Source organism: Solanum stenotomum, chromosome 5 (genome assembly GCF_019186545.1).
Source record: "Solanum stenotomum isolate F172 chromosome 5, ASM1918654v1, whole genome shotgun sequence".
Classification (NCBI taxonomy): Eukaryota; Viridiplantae; Streptophyta; class Magnoliopsida; order Solanales; family Solanaceae; genus Solanum; species Solanum stenotomum.
Genome location: NC_064286.1, coordinates 59,388,420 through 59,406,735, shown reverse-complemented (window position 1 = coordinate 59,406,735; position 18,316 = coordinate 59,388,420). Strand labels below are relative to the sequence as shown.

General features: G+C 30.2%; 2 protein-coding genes across 2 annotated transcripts; one reads left to right on the top strand and one right to left on the bottom strand.

Annotated features, from left to right (window-relative positions):
* Positions 1–4,670: 4,670 nt before the first annotated feature.
* Positions 4,671–9,846, top strand: LOC125866345 (glycosyltransferase-like At2g41451). The gene is made up of 11 exons (XM_049546696.1): positions 4,671–5,053; positions 6,156–6,305; positions 6,445–6,497; positions 7,586–7,694; positions 7,771–7,905; positions 8,060–8,104; positions 8,515–8,702; positions 8,843–8,984; positions 9,083–9,129; positions 9,312–9,399; positions 9,511–9,846. Exons 1-11 carry the CDS (start codon positions 4,718–4,720, stop codon positions 9,811–9,813), a joined length of 1,596 nt encoding a protein of 531 aa, XP_049402653.1. The 5' UTR covers positions 4,671–4,717; the 3' UTR covers positions 9,814–9,846.
* Positions 9,847–10,213: 367 nt separating this feature from the next.
* Positions 10,214–11,206, bottom strand: LOC125864200 (NAC domain-containing protein 2-like). Its single transcript, XM_049544115.1, has one exon. The coding sequence runs from the start codon at positions 11,204–11,206 to the stop codon at positions 10,214–10,216; it is 993 nt and encodes a 330-aa protein (XP_049400072.1).
* Positions 11,207–18,316: the final 7,110 nt, after the last annotated feature.

Sequence of the window (18,316 nt, the reverse complement as noted above, 5' to 3'; positions counted from 1 at the left end):
CAAAGTATTCCATAGAATGAACTGGTTGTATGTATAAAAGAAATATCTTATCTTGATAATTTAAATAATATTACATATAAAATACACATATTAATGATTACAAAATAAATTTTGCTTAAAAATGTCCTTATTCTCGAGTTAATTGGGAAATATTCATCACTTCGAGTTTGCAAAAATTGAAGCAAATATTATTAATATGAAATTTAATCTCTATAATAAACCTAAAAAAGTAGATCAGAAAAAGACGATATAATGATGATTGCCTTTATATTACTATTATTATCAAGTTTTTAATGTGATTACGTTGTTACTTTACGAATAAAACTAGACTTTAAGATTCAGAATAATAACTTCGTTAACAAATAAAAATTGATATAAAGATAATAACTTCGTCAACCTGAAACTACATGAAGATTAAACATAATAATATTACATTACCTAATCAAATTCTATAAATCTAACTAATTTAAACTTCAATTTTGTTTTCTTTAGATGGATTTTTTTAATTTTTGATATATTAATTTGTACTCATTATTATTTATTAGTACTATTTTTATTTATAATATTTTCTTTATTTTTAAAACTACTAATGTGTGATAAATAATACTCTTTCGGGATACACTTTTTTTAGTTAGTTCCAAAAAAATAAAATATTTAATAACATTATTATAATGTTGTCCATATTATATCTTTACTTATTTAATATTATAAAGCTATATTCCTCTATTTTAAAAAAAAATATTTACTTTAAGAATAATTTAAAACATTACAAGATCACATAACTTAAAGTATTAATAATGTAATTCAATTCATCTCAACCTAATAGTGTTTGATTCGAAAGTGAATAAAAATATATGGTTATGAGTATGTCAATATTTCTATGATCATTGCTAGATAGTAATCTATATTTTATGTATAGTAAAAGCACGATCGAAGCTTCCGTAGCAAAATATGATTCGTCTTTTTTATTGTTTAAATATTAATTTTAGTGTTTTACACTATTCCTCTAATCTTATGAGCCCCCCCCCCTCCGCCCTCAATTTAACATAACAATAACATATTCAATATAATTTTGTAAATGAGGTTGAATTGATAAAGTGAATTCAAACCTTGTTTTTATCTCATAGTAACATAATAGTTATTTTAATTACAATAAACATTTTACCTTATATGTAATGAAATTTAGAATTGAGGGGTTCTGTCATATTGTAGTAAAGGGTCATTCAAAGTGTATATATATATATATATATATATATATATATCTACTATTTAGCACATGACAAGTGTTGGATGATATATGCTTGATAGTGTTGTACATTCTTCTTTTATGGTTGTACCTTTAAAATTTATATTATTGGACAATTTAACACCATTAATTACCTACTACTTTATTAGTCAAAAAGTTTGACCTCATTTGGGCCCATTTATTATTCATATGTTTTCAATTTTCAATATATGTTGTCTATCTAATTCTTTTTTTCAACCTTTTATTTTAAACTTCTTGAAATTTAATTACCTATTTATTACTCTCTCTATGCACTTTTAATTGTTATGATTTCCTTTTTAGAGTCAAACTATAAGAATTTTAACTAATATTTTACAATGTGTTTTTTCATCATATTCATAGGCAAAAAATTACAATTTATAGTACTTTTTGTATAGATTTTGCATATTTAATTTTTTTTTTAAAATATCGAATTAATACAATCTGATTTAACTTTGAAAATTAGTCAAATGGACTTTCAAAAAGCGTAACATGACAAATACAAGTGGACGGAGAGAGTATATTTTAGCTACAAAATATATTAGAGGTACAACTTTTTTAAAAAATTAAATTTTTATTGCATTGACTCTTGAAATCTTATCATTGTCATATGAATTTGAACAAATTATATATTATTAAAAGTTACATAAAAGATGCTATAAATCACAACAATTAGCAATTAAAAATATTTTAAAATCATATAAGAAATTTGGTTGACTAATTGAAATAGAACAACTAACATGTACTATTTGAAAATAACGTCAAAATTTCTAGATTCACAATAAATTAACAACTGAAAATATTTATGATTATTCACGTGAATTGAAACGCGAGTAACCTATATTACTCAAAACTAACGCAAAAATACTATAAATCGCAACAATTTAATAACTTCAAATATATTTTTAAGAAAACATATAAAAAATGGATTGATCTTCAAATTCCATTTATATCACATAAATTAAAACAAAAAAAATTAATATTTATTAGGCCCGTGGCACGGGCACCAAATATCTATATATACTATATGTGTCACAAATGAAAAAGTCCCAATCAAGGAAGCAATATATATCATTTACAAATGACTTAAAAAGCATTAAAAATTACAATAATTACCAATTTAAAATATTTAGAAGTTATATAATACAATACGTTGACTCTCAAAATTCTATCAGGCTCACATATATTGAGACAGAAAAAATAACACATATCATTTTAAAATCACCAAAAAAGTATTATAAATAATAATAATAATTAACAACTTCAAATATCTGAAAGACGTTTTAAAAAGGTTAATTTTGTAATTTTATCCATATCACATAAATTAGGACAAAGTGACCAGTAATGTACGTTATTTGAAAGTTACATAAAAATATTATAAATCACAATAATTAATAACTTAAAACATTTTTAAAAAAAATATGAAAATTTGGATCACTCTCCAAATTTCATTTGTGTCACATAAATTGAGACAACAAAAATAACATCTATTGAGTCCATTTTAATTTATTTGTCTTATTTTTATTTTTTTATATTTAAAAATTGCGTAAAAATACTATAAATCATGATAATTGACAATATAAAATATGTTTTGAAAAAAATACAAAAAATTCCACTGATTCTTGAAGTGAATCTATCATAAATATACTATAAATCATGATAATTGACAACATAAACTATTTCAAAAATGTTGTATGTGGTAGTCTTATTATGCCTTAAATAGCGGCAAAGAAAGTACATGTTTGTGATAAAAAAACTTATTCATTTATCCACGCAAACAATCGCTTCAAAAACTCGGTTATTGGCCCCAAATCATACCATTTATATTATTGGGCCCATGCATACATTATCTAGTTCTTTAATAAGAAGGGAAAAATGTTTGAAATATATCCAAATTTTGATCGAAAATGATATAATAATCTCAAATTTTGGGTAAGACCTATTACCCCCATGCACTATTTAATAGTGTATTTTAAAGATATATAGGTGTCTACGTGGACATCATAAATATGACATCATCATAAATAGTAACTTGTTGTGGACACTTATATATCTTTAAAATACACTATTAAATAGTGCAGGGGGTAATAGGTCATACCCAAAGTTTGAGATTGTTACAACAATTTCGATCAAAGTTCAGATATATNGTGGCTACGTGGACATCATAAATATGACATCATCATAAATAGTAACTTGTCGTGGACACTTATATATCTTTAAAATACACTATTAAATAGTGCAGGGGGTAATAGGTCATACCCAAAGTTTGAGATTGTTACAACAATTTCGATCAAAGTTCAAATATATTTTAAACTTTTTTCCCTAAAATGAACTGGTTGTATGTATAACAAAAACATCTTATCGTAATTTAAATAATATTACATATAAAATACACATTGATACTTGCAAAATAAATGTTACTCCAAAAATGCCATTATTCACGAGCTAATTTGGAAATATTCATCACTTCATGTTGCAAAAATTGAAGCAAATATTATTAATATGAAATTTAACCTCAAAAATAAACCTAAAAAAGTAGAGCAGAAAAAGATGATATAATGTTGATTGCCTTTATATTACTATTATTCTCAAGTTTTTAATGTGATTACGTTGTTATTTTACGAATAAAATTAGACTTTAGGATTCAGGATAATAACTTCATTAACAAATAAAAATTGATATAAAGATGATAACTTCGTCAACCCGAAACTACATGAAGATTAAGCATAATAATATTACATTAACTAATCAAATTCTATAAATCTAACTAATTTAAACTTCAATTTTCTTTTCTTTAGATGTATATTAAGATTTTTGATATATTCATTTATACTCATTGTTATTTATTAGTACTATTTTTATTTATAATATTTATGGGAGTAATTATTTTTAAAAATTACTAATGTGTGATAAATAATACTCTTTTCAGAATGCACTTATTTTTAGTTAGTTCCATAAAGAATAAAATATTTAATAACCATTAAAATTTTATCCATATTATATCTTTACTTATTTGGAAAAACAATTATAAAGCTATATTCTTCTATTTTAAAAAATTATTTATTTTAAGAATAATTTTAAAACTTAAAAAAAATAAGTATATTTCAATACAATATTATATTGAAATTAACTTTTAACACACCACCTTTAAATCCATGAAGAAAAGATTGTTGTTGTATATGATAACCATATTATAAAATACAAATCGATAATCCTTATGGATTAGCCCAATTTAATTATGATAAATTACATGAATTCGGAATTATCAAAGCTAAACAAAAAACACCATTAACGTCTTCTACAAAGCTTCAGTTTCAACTCTGCATGAACCATCTCACTCTGAATATATATATATATATATATATAGATTTATATACAAAAAAAATAAAATATAAACGTAAACAATCAAACAGTTTCTTATAGAAATTCTTCATTTTTCTTTGAATTTCACAAATGGCGGGTCTTTTCGCTACTCTAAGAAGACCCACCAACATTTCTTCTTCGAATTTTCAATCATCCTCTGTTTTTGCTTCTCGTTTGCTCTATTTACTCACCGTTATTTCTGTATCGCTTGCTGTTTTCGCTTTCGTTCTTCAATGGCGTGGCGGGTTACCCGACCCGACTACCCGATGGATACCCGGTCACGATCCGAATGAGGCTGGCTCGAAACCCGTACGGTTATCCTCTTCTTCGTCTGGTTGTGCAGATATCCTTGGACAGAGCCGTACGGCGTCGTTTCCGTATTTCAGGGACTGGAAGTTTAATTTCGGGTCGGATCTTAGACCGAAGGTTCGTTTTTATCAAGTTTTATTTATTCTTTTTCAGAATCTTTTATACAAATAGTCGTACAGATTTACTGTTTATTTTTTTATGCGAGTTATCTTTTGTGTTTGTTATTGATAATTTCATGTTGAAGTACTGCTTTAAACTTTTATTAGTTTGAAGAAAAATGGACATGTTTATGTTTTTTATTAGCAAAGTGTCTTTTTTGGTATTGTGGATGAATTGTGAAAAAGTTCATTTGATGATGATGGGTCCACCTGTTTGATAAAATCAAAGTTATTTGTTGTTGGCATGTTCTGATTGTATAGAATCTGGCTGCTGTGTAAACACCAGATTTCACTTGTGAGATTAGGTTGTGTTAGAATTGGGTCGTAAGGCTGCGTGTACACCAGACTCTACTCGTGAGATTACGCGTGAATGTTTGATAGAAAAAAGACATTCTTGAAATGGTAGCCAGGGCAAAGCTAGCAGTTGCAGAATTTTGTAGATTTGTATTCTAGGCAGTTGATAAAAATAAAGCATTTTGAAAGGATATGCTATTTGTACCATTCATACTTCAACATTCTAAGTGGGTCGTTTGGTTGTTGATTAGAGCAATGCAGATATTAGTAACGTAGGTATGAGTTATGTAGAGATAGTTATGCCAGGTTTAGATATTCCATCTTCTATACCGCATAAAGTAGTGAATAGATTTCCTTTTAACTTATACGCGTGATTCTGACTTGCTAACCAAAAATCGTATTTAGAGTGTTGAATTTTATACATTAGCAAAAAAAATTACTGCCAAATATGGTACAAGTTATGCGGTGATTTAATACATGAATGAATCACCTCCTAACCAGCAACCAAACGACCACTAAGTACATATTTTAGTGTTGGTTTTGGCTCTGTTTATGCTTTTAATGAGTGCAGTGCTGGAGAATTTTCACCTCATTTTTTCCTATGTTTTTCTCCAAATGAAGAATTGCAATTGTATAGTTACTGTAAACGTCTCAGATATTTAAGTTGAGCTTTTCTATTCTTTTTGCGCCTCCCTCTTTCTTTTCTTGGCCTTAAATTATTTTATATCAGTATCCTAAGAGACTTGTTACCTTTGCTTGATGTTTAGATATCAATCACTACAAGTACGTCCGCTGGCTTAGAGCAGATCCTACCCTGGATGTTTTATCACAAGATTATTGGCGTAACAAACTTTTTCCTGTTTGTGGAGGGAAAAGCTGCATCTCCCAATGTATCTAAAGTGCTAAAATCTATTCCAGTAAGTGTTCATATCTCCTTAATATTTCCATTATCATTGTTTTGTCTTGAACGTTCTGTTTCTCACTTCTACCGTTTTGTGTATTTGGATTGATGTACTTCATCTCTCGATTAATATACAAAATGTGTGTACTCTGCAGGGAGTAAGAGTTATATATAGAACAAAAGAGCTAGAGGATGTACAAGCCAAAAGGTAACTGATCTTTGCATATATATGCATTTTCCGTGCCTAAACTTTGAAGATGAGGTCTTTGTTCAGTAGAGTAGACGTTATTTCCTATTGCTCTGAGAAATGTTTTTTATCCCTTCTGTGGGTTTTATGTTCTTTATTTAGCCTCGTATCATTCAATTTCTTTATGTTGCTAATGGATGCAAGTAATAGTTGAGGATAGAAGCTATTTATCCAAAGCAAAGCTTATAGAAGAATATATGTTAGCATGGGTTAACAAGTTTCCAGAATTTGTTGGGAGTTCCTTACATAGCAACACATTATATATCAGGAGTAACTACAATGCATGGGTGGAGGGGGTTGATGTGGACTGACTAATTTACCTATTAATAGCAAGCAGTAATTACCCAGGGTAGCGGTGACAGCAGATTCTCTATTCTATTTGTGTCTTGAGACTAATAATAGACTTGGTTCCTAGAAGGGAAAGAGGGAAGGTTAAATGAGAGAAGTTCATTGATTATTTCCCCTACGTGGAGCACCGAGCATTTAATTCCTTTATTTGGTATACTGGAAGGTAAGTAAATAAGACATAGTCTTCTCTCATCCCCCTTACTAAACAAGAGAAATAACTCTTTCACCTCTCGTCTTCCAACCCTTTCTCCTTTCAACCCAAGCGACATTGTACTGACGTATATTTCAAGTCATTCATCTTGAGTAAGCTTGGATCTGTTGTGAGTGTTATATGACTAATGTACTGGAGAATTGGTGTCTGAGCATAAAAGTGGAACCTATTAGAGTTTTTGTCTTCATTCTATTTATAAGTGAGATCAATTTATTCGTCAGAGATTTCTAAAGAAGAGGCTTTCTTTTCTACAATCTTGACTTCTCAATTTCAAAATTCCTGGAAAAGTTAAAGGCATTTAATATCAGATTGTAATAGACTTTAATGAAGAAGTGATTATTCAAGTTACCAACTTAAATCAACTAAATTAGAGAGTGAAATTTCCGTATGGGCTAGTAGACATGCTCTGTTCCCTATATTTCATCTCACGTCTCTATTAGGTAAGGTTATTATTTGATATACTGATGATCTATAATGTCTTGTGTCCTAGTCGGATTTGGAATGAAACTTGGCTGGCTGGATTCTTTTACCAACCATGCAACCACGAGTTATTTGTCAAGCAGACTCTTAACATGGAAATGGCCATCGTCATGGCAAGGGTATGATTGCGATAACTTCATCTAATTCCAGTTATGGTTACCTTTTGATCCACTTCATTGCCTTGTAACTCTACAGGAAGCTGGCGTGGACTGGATCATTCATCTTGATACCGATGAGCTAATGCATCCAGCTGGAACTAGTGAGTATTCTTTACGGAGACTTCTGGCAGATATACCTGAAGATGTCGACATGGTCATATTTCCTAACTATGTAAGTAATTGAGCTTGTTCTAGGCTGTCTTCTAACTGTGTCTAAGCATGTAATTACATGCACGAATAGTCAAAACGCATGCATTTGCTTCGTTTTCATTTTCTGCTGTCTTTTTTCTTGTTAATATCTTCTCTAATGATGGCAAATATTTCAGGAGAGCAGTGTTGAGAGAGATGATGTGAAGGAACCTTTTAGTGAAGTAAGATATCTTTCACTGTATCCTTTTTTCTTATCTTTCAAGTTCTAGTGTTAAATTCAATCGTTTGGCTAGGAACATCCTCCACCGCTATACGTGAATAGGTTTAGACTTGCTTAAAATAAATTTGGATAATTCTATTACCCAATACTTGAGAATGGAGCAACAGCTAGTAGTCAAAGAGGTATCTCTTTCCAGACGAATGAAAAAGAAGGTTGCGTTGGAGTTAGACACTGTGGAGGCAAGAAAGTAAAATTGTACCTTGCGAATATATGGAGCTTGAGTGTTAGACCTTACTCTTTGTTTGTAGCAGCCAGAATTTCTTAGAGAAAGTTTGCGTAGTCTGTAATTTGTTTTAATAATGCAAGTTCTTTTAGACTGTTTACCAGTAATACATCTGTATCATGTGGTAGGTCTCGATGTTCAAGAAGAATTATGACCATCTCACAAAAGAAATGTACTTTGGAAACTACAAGGAAGCAACTCGTGGTAATCCTAACTACTTTTTGACTTATGGAAATGGCAAATCAGCTGCTCGAGTGCAAGATCATCTTCGTCCTAATGGTGCTCATAGATGGCACAATTACATGAAAAGCCCAAAGTATGCTTGTTCTGCATGTAACTTGTTTTCCTTTTATCTCTATTTCGTTTCTTATTTATTCCCAGTCCTCTAGAATCACTGTTTTATCGAAGTTGAAAACACACTCATAATGTTTGTCATGTATTTTCTTATTATTGTAGAGAGATCAAACTGGAAGAGGCTGCTGTTCTGCACTACACATACCCCAAGTTTTCAGATTTAACTTCACGACGAGATCGTTGTGGATGTAAACCTACAAAAGAAGATGTGAAAAGATGCTTCATGCTAGAATTCGACAGAGCTGTGAGTAATAGGCAGGCTGTTGTTAAACAAATGTTTTTAGGGTCAAAAGATGGACTGTATAGTTTCTTTGTTGAATAATTTTCATCTTTACATTGCAGGCTTTTATAATAGCTTCAACTCTGACAGAGGAGGAGATGCTTCACTGGTAATAATTCTTTTAACTTCCATTCCTTTGAATTCATGCTAATCCGTATACTACTTATTTCGCGAAATCCTTCCCTTGTTATACGGTAAAATCAAATTTCATACTGATCAGTAGTCCGCGTGGTGCTTGATTTCTTCTTGGTTTGTATCTTGGAAATGCTGACAGAACCGTTACTGGATCAGGTACCGTGAACATGTTGTTTGGACGGATAAAACACTCATCCAGAAGCTTATCAAGAAGGGCATATTGACGCGCATATATACTCCCATGGTAAGATCAACTAATACTTGATTGCGAAAGCTCCTTTGAGTTTATATTGAGGGCCATTCATCCTAAGAAGCTGAACTCATAGTACCTTCTTTTTTTTTTCTGTCTGTGTAGGCCATTGTACAGGGTTTGAAGGAATCTGGCGTTTTCGTTTCTGTTATTGCTTCAGCACATAGAGATATCATTAAAGATGAGTCTTTTTCTTCTGCTGGAAACAGAAATGCTTCCGGATATCCTCATATTACTGATACTTTTCCTAGAAAGATGGGTCGTATATTGGAACCTCAATCAACTGCAAGGAAATTCGTGGAGTTCAGTAAAACTGATCGTCAGGCAATTCCACCCGAATCACCTCCTGGCATGGATGGAATTGATCTCACAGATACAAAATACCTTCTGAAGAATAGTTCTTCTTGAAGAAGTATACTTACATACCCCTCTTGGGAAAATAGGTGTACATTAGTTGTGTCATACTGGAATGGTTTCTATAGAGTTGTTTGAGTATCATATCATAGAGAAGTATTCTTCATCTTTTAAAACCCCAGTGAGAGCTCGAAATTTTTTAAAAGTTCGATATGTATACATGACAGAATGCTTTGGAGAATGACAATTTTATTCATGATCTGGAGACTTGACATGAATTGCAAACAGGAAATTTAAGTTTCTATTCAAACTTTAACCTGAACAGTCTAGCAATCAGATAAGTAGAGATTAAGAAATAAAAGTATATTTATTGATTTGATTATATGAAACAATTTCACTTGCATATATATTTGTGTAATCAAAACTACCTATATATTTTTTTACTACAATTAGACTAAGAAACCAACTCAGATAGCCATTCCTGGTTTTCTCCCATAAAGTTATCAAAATCACCTAATTCATCTATTAATAAGCACTCATCGTTGTTTAAAACACCAGTGAATGTTGGGTCAACCTGATAATCTGATGATGCACTACCTGTTGTCTCTTCAACATTCTGCACTTGCTCTTCCTGATATGTTGATAACTGGAGTTGATCACCATATCCTGATTCATTAGGCCACTGGGGTTGTGTTGTCATATCGTTCATCTTCTCATCATCACATCCAACATATCCTGATTCAATATTTTGCAATGACTTCACCATCTGTTGAGGAAGTTGATCACCATATCCAGATTCATTATGCCCCTGGGGTTGTTTATCATCATCATCATTGTCGTTTTCATGGGCAGTTGTTGTAGGCATATGATTTACTGATTCATCAGTGCAGATAGGCCCCTGGGGTTGTGTATCATCATCGTTTTCACTGACAGTTGTTGTAGGCATATGATTTCCTGATTCTTTAACTTTACACCTAATGTAGCACAAAACAACATCCTCGTGCTTCATTATACCTCTATTTGTTAGCAGCTTTATAACCTTGTCGTCAAGACTATACTCTTTCATGATCCAAGAAACATCATTAACTTCATCCTTACCGTCCTTTTTATTTTCTTCATAGTTACAAGTTTTTTTTATCCCAACTTTCTTTGCACCTACCGGTTTTCCTTTGCCCTTCCCTTTCCAACTTCCTCCTCCAATCAAAGTCCGAATAAACCTTGTATGGTGCGGTTCTAACTTCTTTAATTTAGTAAAGAAATATTTAGTATCTGATGAGTCTTCCAATAACTCCCATGGCTTCTTACTCCCGCCGTAAAGATCTTCAAATTCAATATCGTTGCAAACGTAATTTTTAGAAGCAACACATTTGATTAAATAGCGAATAAGTTGTTCATCAGTGGGTCGAAACCTGACTCCTAATTCTGAATCTGGAGAATCAATCGTCATAATTGTTGAAAAGAGTAGAAAAAAGACTTTGTTATTTTTAGGCAAATGGCATAAAATAGTGTTGATCAACGATATATGATTAGTTTACGTGATGTATTATTAGCTGACTCTATAGAAATTTGATACAAGAACTGTATAGAAAAATTGTGCTAAGGCGGTAAATTGAAACTTTTTTAAAGAAATTCGAAGAACTGTATTGATGCACAAGGCCTTATATATATGTTTGTTTATATTATGGCGGTAAAGTAATTAAAAAATGGAAACCAAATTTAAGAAGAATTGGGAAACGTAAATGCAAAAACTTTCCTTATTTTCAAGATTAGTTACTTAAAATCACCCTAATACAAACCTAATGCCAAAACTTTCCATATATAATAAATTTAAAGTCTCCTTTTTCTATTTTATTTCTAATTTGTAAAACTGTATAGAATGATGCCTTATATATAAGTTTGTTTGTATAAAGGGAACCAAATTTAAAAAGGATTGAGAAATCTAAATGCAAAAAAAAAAATGTCGTTATATTTCAAAATTAATTACATAAAATCACCCTAATACAAAAGTAATGCAAAAACTTTCCTTATATAATAAATTTAAAATTTGATGTATAAATAAACTAGAGAGGTGCCCAATATTGACACACAATTCTTTTGAAGGAGAAAATAATATCAATTTTATGGCAGAGAGAAAATGATGATGGAAAAAAATTGCTTGCACAGATTGTTGACTAAAGCATTGTTGCCCTGTAGAAATGATAACATGAGAAATTATGATATTTCATTAAACATACAATATTGTAGGCAAATGAAAATATTTGTAAAGAAGACAATGTTGTAGGCAAATGAAAAATATTTAGGTTGAATTCTCTGTCATTTTCTATATATAGTGATAACAGAGAGAGCCATCCCATGTTTCATATTTTTCAACTGCGTTGGAAAGTCGAATCCAAATATATAGTTGTAAAAGTGTATCTACTAAGATTTCACATCTATCCATTCCCTCTTGGAAAAACTAAAATTAGTAGTTTGGAAGACTATAATTGATTCACAATAAAATTCCAGCAAGTTCATATACATTCATTGATGGGGGAATAACCAAAAACTCATTGTGCAAGAAATGAGAAACAAAGAGTCAATTGTCAAAATTACACCTTTTAAGTGCTCAATATTTGAATTTCATCACTGAATTATGATCTAAGTATTTGTCAAAATACCATCAATAGTACTTCACTTCTCCTACGTGAACGAACATATGGTGATATTTCTCTTACAGTTTAGGTAAGTTTTCAGCCTTCACTCCAGAAACAAATAAAGAGAATCATTTTTGAAGAATTCCATCAAATTTGTGATGAAACTAATGATTCCCAAAGTCTGAAAATACTACAAAAGTTCAATAAATATTGACATATTTATTCCCAAGATAAAAAAAAAAGTACCATAAAATAGCAAAACAAAGAAAATAAAGAAATGATCCGCGGAGTTCAGACATAAGTTCAAGTTCAGGAAGGGATATTTTCAGACAAAAGAGGCTTGCACTGGAAACATGACATAGTATCAGCGGACATCAGATATAAGTTTACCGTGGACGACATAATAGCTTTAGTGGAAAGAACCAAAAAAATAAAAAAAGAACTTGCGAACAAATGCAAAAAACAGCAGTAGCATCTTAGACACGTGCATTTCTTGTGGACAATGGATGGACCAGACTCGTCGTACTCACCCTTCAAAATTCATATCTGATTAAGTACAGTACATGTTTAAGTTAGCAACAACACAGTTCAAAATGTAGTTTAAAATTCAAAAGAATAAGCAAGAGAAGATTTTTAAAAAATAAAAGTTTGCTTACTGGAAGGTGCTAAGTGAAGTGAGGGAGGAACAACCAATTAATCTTCATGTTGTTGGGACCGAAACATCACTAATTTTTATGTTGCTATCCTCTGTTTCTTACTATGTTAAATTCCTCAATAACTTACTTCGAGAAATTGAATATTGAGAGAGTTTCCTAACAAAAACAATAATTGCATGCGGAGGGTAACATAATCAAATAAATAAAGAAAATTTACCCCAAACATATATTCATCCAATCAATAAGGGTAATAATAAATAATTATAGAAACTTTCCTTATATAATAAATTTAAAATTTGATGTATAAATAAATAATCAATAATTTTATGATAAGTGAGGGTGCTTATAAGTTGATTACAATTGAAAATTGGAATTCAGAAACTTAAGCATTGTTTTGCAATTAGCATTATTTTATGGCATAATACATAAACATATTTTTTTAACTTGATTTCAACTAATATTTATATTTTTTAATTTTGAGTGTGCACAATTAAGTATTTAAACTTTTATAAAAACAAATGAACACATTCATCCTATGTGTAAAAAATAATGTTATGGGGTGATATAGTTAAAATTGTGACAATAATATAATTATCGTTGTATAATATTTAACAATAAAAATATTTAGCGACATGTCACATGTTGATACTTTGCATAAATTTCATTTGTGTAGAACAACAAATACATAAACATGGTTTGTTTTCAGATTGGATATCTCATTATTAAATGGAATTTTGTTTCATTATTTGAGTTGACTAAGTTAATATATAATTGAGATCAAGAGTTGGTTAATTAAATAATCTTTTATAAAATTAAGTTATTTAAATTAAAATGGAAAAAAAATTAAGTTATTTAAATTATTTCAAGTCAGATACACATAGATACATTTTTTTTGCTATTAGATACACTTGTATATGAATAGAGGAGAATGAGAACAAGAGGGAGGCTAGCAAGATTTGTTTATCGATACATGATGAATCACAAGGTCATTGTTTGTTTGTATTTGGTGACATAATGATCATCAGTAGAGACACGAATGACATAAATGCTACTAAACATATGCTAGAAAGCAACTTTGATATGAAAGATCTTGTAGTTACTGATTCGATATGAAAACATATGCTAGAAAGAAACTTTGATAGAACTCCATAATGTTTAGCATTGTCACAGTCTCATTACATTGAAAAGGTACTTGACTAGTTCAAATATTTGGATTTTAATATTGTCAAGACTCCAATAAATGTGAGCTTTTCACTTCAAAAGAATGAAGACGAAAGTGACTCACAATTGGATTATGCTAGAGTATTAGGAAGTATGATGTACATCAGGAAGTGTACGTGATCAAATATAACAAATATCCAGAAGTGACTCACAATTGGATTATGCTACTCAAAACTATGCCTTGCATTATAACAGATATCCAGAAATATTGAAAGGATATAGTGATTCAAATTGGATCACTGGGATCAAATAAAGTAAAATCCACGAGTGGGTATGTATTTACTCTCGATAGAGGAGCAATGTCTTGAAAATCTTCCAAACAGATATGTATCGCTAACTCTACAATGATCTTTGAGCTTGTCACTCTAGATAAGGCCAGTGAATAAATTGAAAGACTTCAAAACTTCTTGATAGATATTCTCTTTTGGCCCAAACTATTGGCATCAGTCTGCATACACTTTGATAGTCAAGAAGCAATAGGTAGGGCATGAAGCATGAAGTATAACGGAAAGTCTCGTCATATAAGACGTAGATATAATAGAGTTATAAGATTACTCTTTAGTGAAATTATCACAATTGACTATGTAAAGTCAAATGATAATATGTCAGATCCACTTACAAAAAGGCCTAACTAGAGACTAAGTTGAAAGATCATCTAAGGGAATGGGTTTACGGCTTTAACAAGTCATCATGGCGGTAACACTAACTAGCAGACTCCGATCCCAAGAGCTAGGTTCAAGGAGAAAATAAAGTTGTGACTGACAGTTCGACATTGTTAATCAACTCAATTCATTCTCATGATGAAGACAATGCTCAGGAATAAGGATACAACATTAAAACTTGTTAATGAGTTAATAAAGCTTAAAATTTTTAATGATTTGCTAAATTTGACATATTTGACCAAATAGTGTATCTATGCGATACCACGGCTAGAAATCACGTATGTGAGTGTAAAGTGTAAGACGCTTCAAAGAGGATGATTGTAAAAAGCCCATCTCTCTATACACTTATGAAATCAGGAGGTGTTCATGGCTGAAACAAACACAACTGTAAGAACCATAAATGGCAATGGAATTGATTGTGTGACATATGGTTGTCTAGGTATACACCAAAGGTTGACGGTTTAAAGATATCAGATCTATCGATTGACCGAATATATCCGACATATTTTCACTACAGAACGTTCAAAGGAAAACCTACTTATCCAAATGCAATTGATTCTTGCTTGTAAAATATATACACTTGTTCGTTTCTTTGTCTTGGAGTCATTCCCCATTCATGCGGGAGATTGTTGGGTTTTAAAAGGTGTGAATGGAAAATGAAGAGTTGCAACTTTTATGAAGAGTTGCAACTTTTATGAAAAGTTGCGACTTTTATGAAGAGTTGTGACTTTATGAAAAATTGTGACTTTTATGAAAGGTTGTGACCTTTTCGAAAGATTGTGACTTTTCCAAAGGGTTGGGACCTTTCCGGTAAGGAACAATAAGCACCATTTCACACTACCCTTTGTTGTCTATAAATAGAGGGATTTCCTCTCATTTTAAGAGAACCAATTTTCTGGACTTCTTCTACTACTATTAAATCTAGTATTCTAAGTGTACTTTACTGCCGTTGAGTGGTTCGCTGACACTGTGATTTTAGGTACGGATGCACCGGTGAGTAAGATTGTTCTATCCTGAGAGGACATATTCCATTAGCCTCGGATTGAGGGGAATAATTTCCTTAAGGGGACACTGTGCATTCAGTGGGATCGATTTTTTTCTTTGAGAAAAATATTTTGTATATAGTTTCTAATCTGTTATTGATTCTATTTTTTCTCTATTAGTTTTTATTTTCTAGTTTTGAAAATATTCTTTAAACTTTGTTGTTTCTTATCAAGTTTTCCAAAATTTTTGTTCTAATTATCTTAGGAATGCAGGATGAACAACAAACTTTATCCTTACCATCCTTTTTATTTTCTTCATATTTATAAGTTTTTTTATACCAACTTTCTTTACACCTACCGGTTCTTTTGACCTGCTCTTTCCAACTTCCTCCGCCAATCAACCTTGATTAAACTTTGTATGGTGCGGTTTTAACTTCTTTAATTGAGTAAAGAAATATTTAGTATCTAATGAGTCTTCCAATAACTCTCATGGCTTCTTATTCTCATAGAGATCTTCAAATTGAATATCATTACAAGTGTAATTGTTAGAAGCAACAAATTTGATTAGATAGCAAAAAAGTTGTTTATTAGTGGTTCGAAATCTGACTTCTAATTCTGAATGTGGAGAATTCTTACTCCCATAAAGAACTTCAAATTGAATATCATTGCAAACGTAATTGTTAAAAACAACAAATTTGATTAGATAGCGAATAAGTTGTTCATCAGTGGGTCGAAACCTAACTCCTAATTCTGAATCTAGAGAATCATGGGTGATCGTCATAATTGTTAAAGAGAGTACAAAAAAAACTTTATGTTATTTTTAGAAAAGTGTATAGAATTATGAGTAACCTTTGGGTAATTAAGTTATATACAAGTGTAAAGGTGACAAATTTAATTAAACGAAATGAAATTTAAAAAGTTTCCTTATATGTCAAAATCAGTTATTCAAATACAAATATGATTGGGGCTGGACCCAAAATTAAAAGAGTTTCTAAGGCTTTGCCACTTTACTTCCTGCAAAATCCGGCCCATATTTAGTTATATTATTTGAGAGTTGATAGTTGGATTTTAAGATTGTGATTAGTCACCCTGAAATAAATAGCTAATTCTTGTTTTCATAAAAGTTAGTGTCTTTGAGTTTTCATTGTTTTTCTGACTATATAAGTTTTTGTTCTTTTTATATCATTATATCAACATAGCTTATAATCATATACCATCATATCATATATTATTAAAAATAGAAAGCTCTACAGATGAAAAGTTAAATTACCATTTTACCTTAGGCTAAATCAAACATTTTATTAATTAAATATTAAATAATAATATTTTAATTATTTTTTGAATTGTAAGTTATTCATTAGAAAGACAATGAAAGAATCGTTAGTAAATTGGAAGTTACAATGAATTGTTTAATATACTTATTATTCTACCCTATAATAAATTAAAATTTTAATTAATTAATTAAATATTAAATAATAATATCTCAATTATATTTCGGATTATATATATAGGCTAAATTAAACATTTAATTAATTAAATATTAATTAATAATACTTTAATTAATCATATTATACTAAAAAAGCTCCAAAGATAATAATCTATCTTATTCATGTAACATTTGGTGTCTTTGAGCTTCCATTGTTTTTTTACTATATGTGAACGTATTGCTTATTTTGTATATAATTTCTTCGTCTCGTATTAATTGTTAATATAATTAAAATTGTTTGTTTTAATATATTTAATATATCAGTATTATGTAGTTTCTTAGGCTTTCTCAGCTTTGCCCCTTTTATTTGTTACTACAATAGTTAGGCTATCCATTGGACAGTGAGATCACCAAAAAAATACCAATTAATGTAACTAACATAACAGTCAGATACAACACAAAGAAATTTCAATACACAAAACATCTCGCGTTCAGATAAGATACAGAAAGAGCCACATTGATAGCAATTTATTGATGTAGGTAACTTATTCTGATGCAATTATTATAGCTAATTTCACGGCTTGAACCTGTGACTATAGATCACATTGATTCTCTCGAAAGTCCCTTTTTTTAAAAAAAATTATATATTGATGAAAAAATGTACTGTCTTAATTTTTGGCCTCTAATAATTTTGCTGGACCACTTAATTTTTTATGAGTGGCAAAATATAGTGGTTTGCCTGTAACACAATTTTGTAATATTAACTGGACTTTCTCTAAACTATATTGTCAAATGGAAAGGTTGTGTGGAGCTTTCTGATTGGGTAGAATATTAATCTTTTTTCTAAATAAATAAATAATAATCAGACCTAGTAAACAAATAGGTAATGTTATACATCATTTCCCCTCATCTTTTTTTAAATATAAAAATCAGCCTAACCTATTGAAACTCAAGTTTGCTTCATGTGAACATTGTC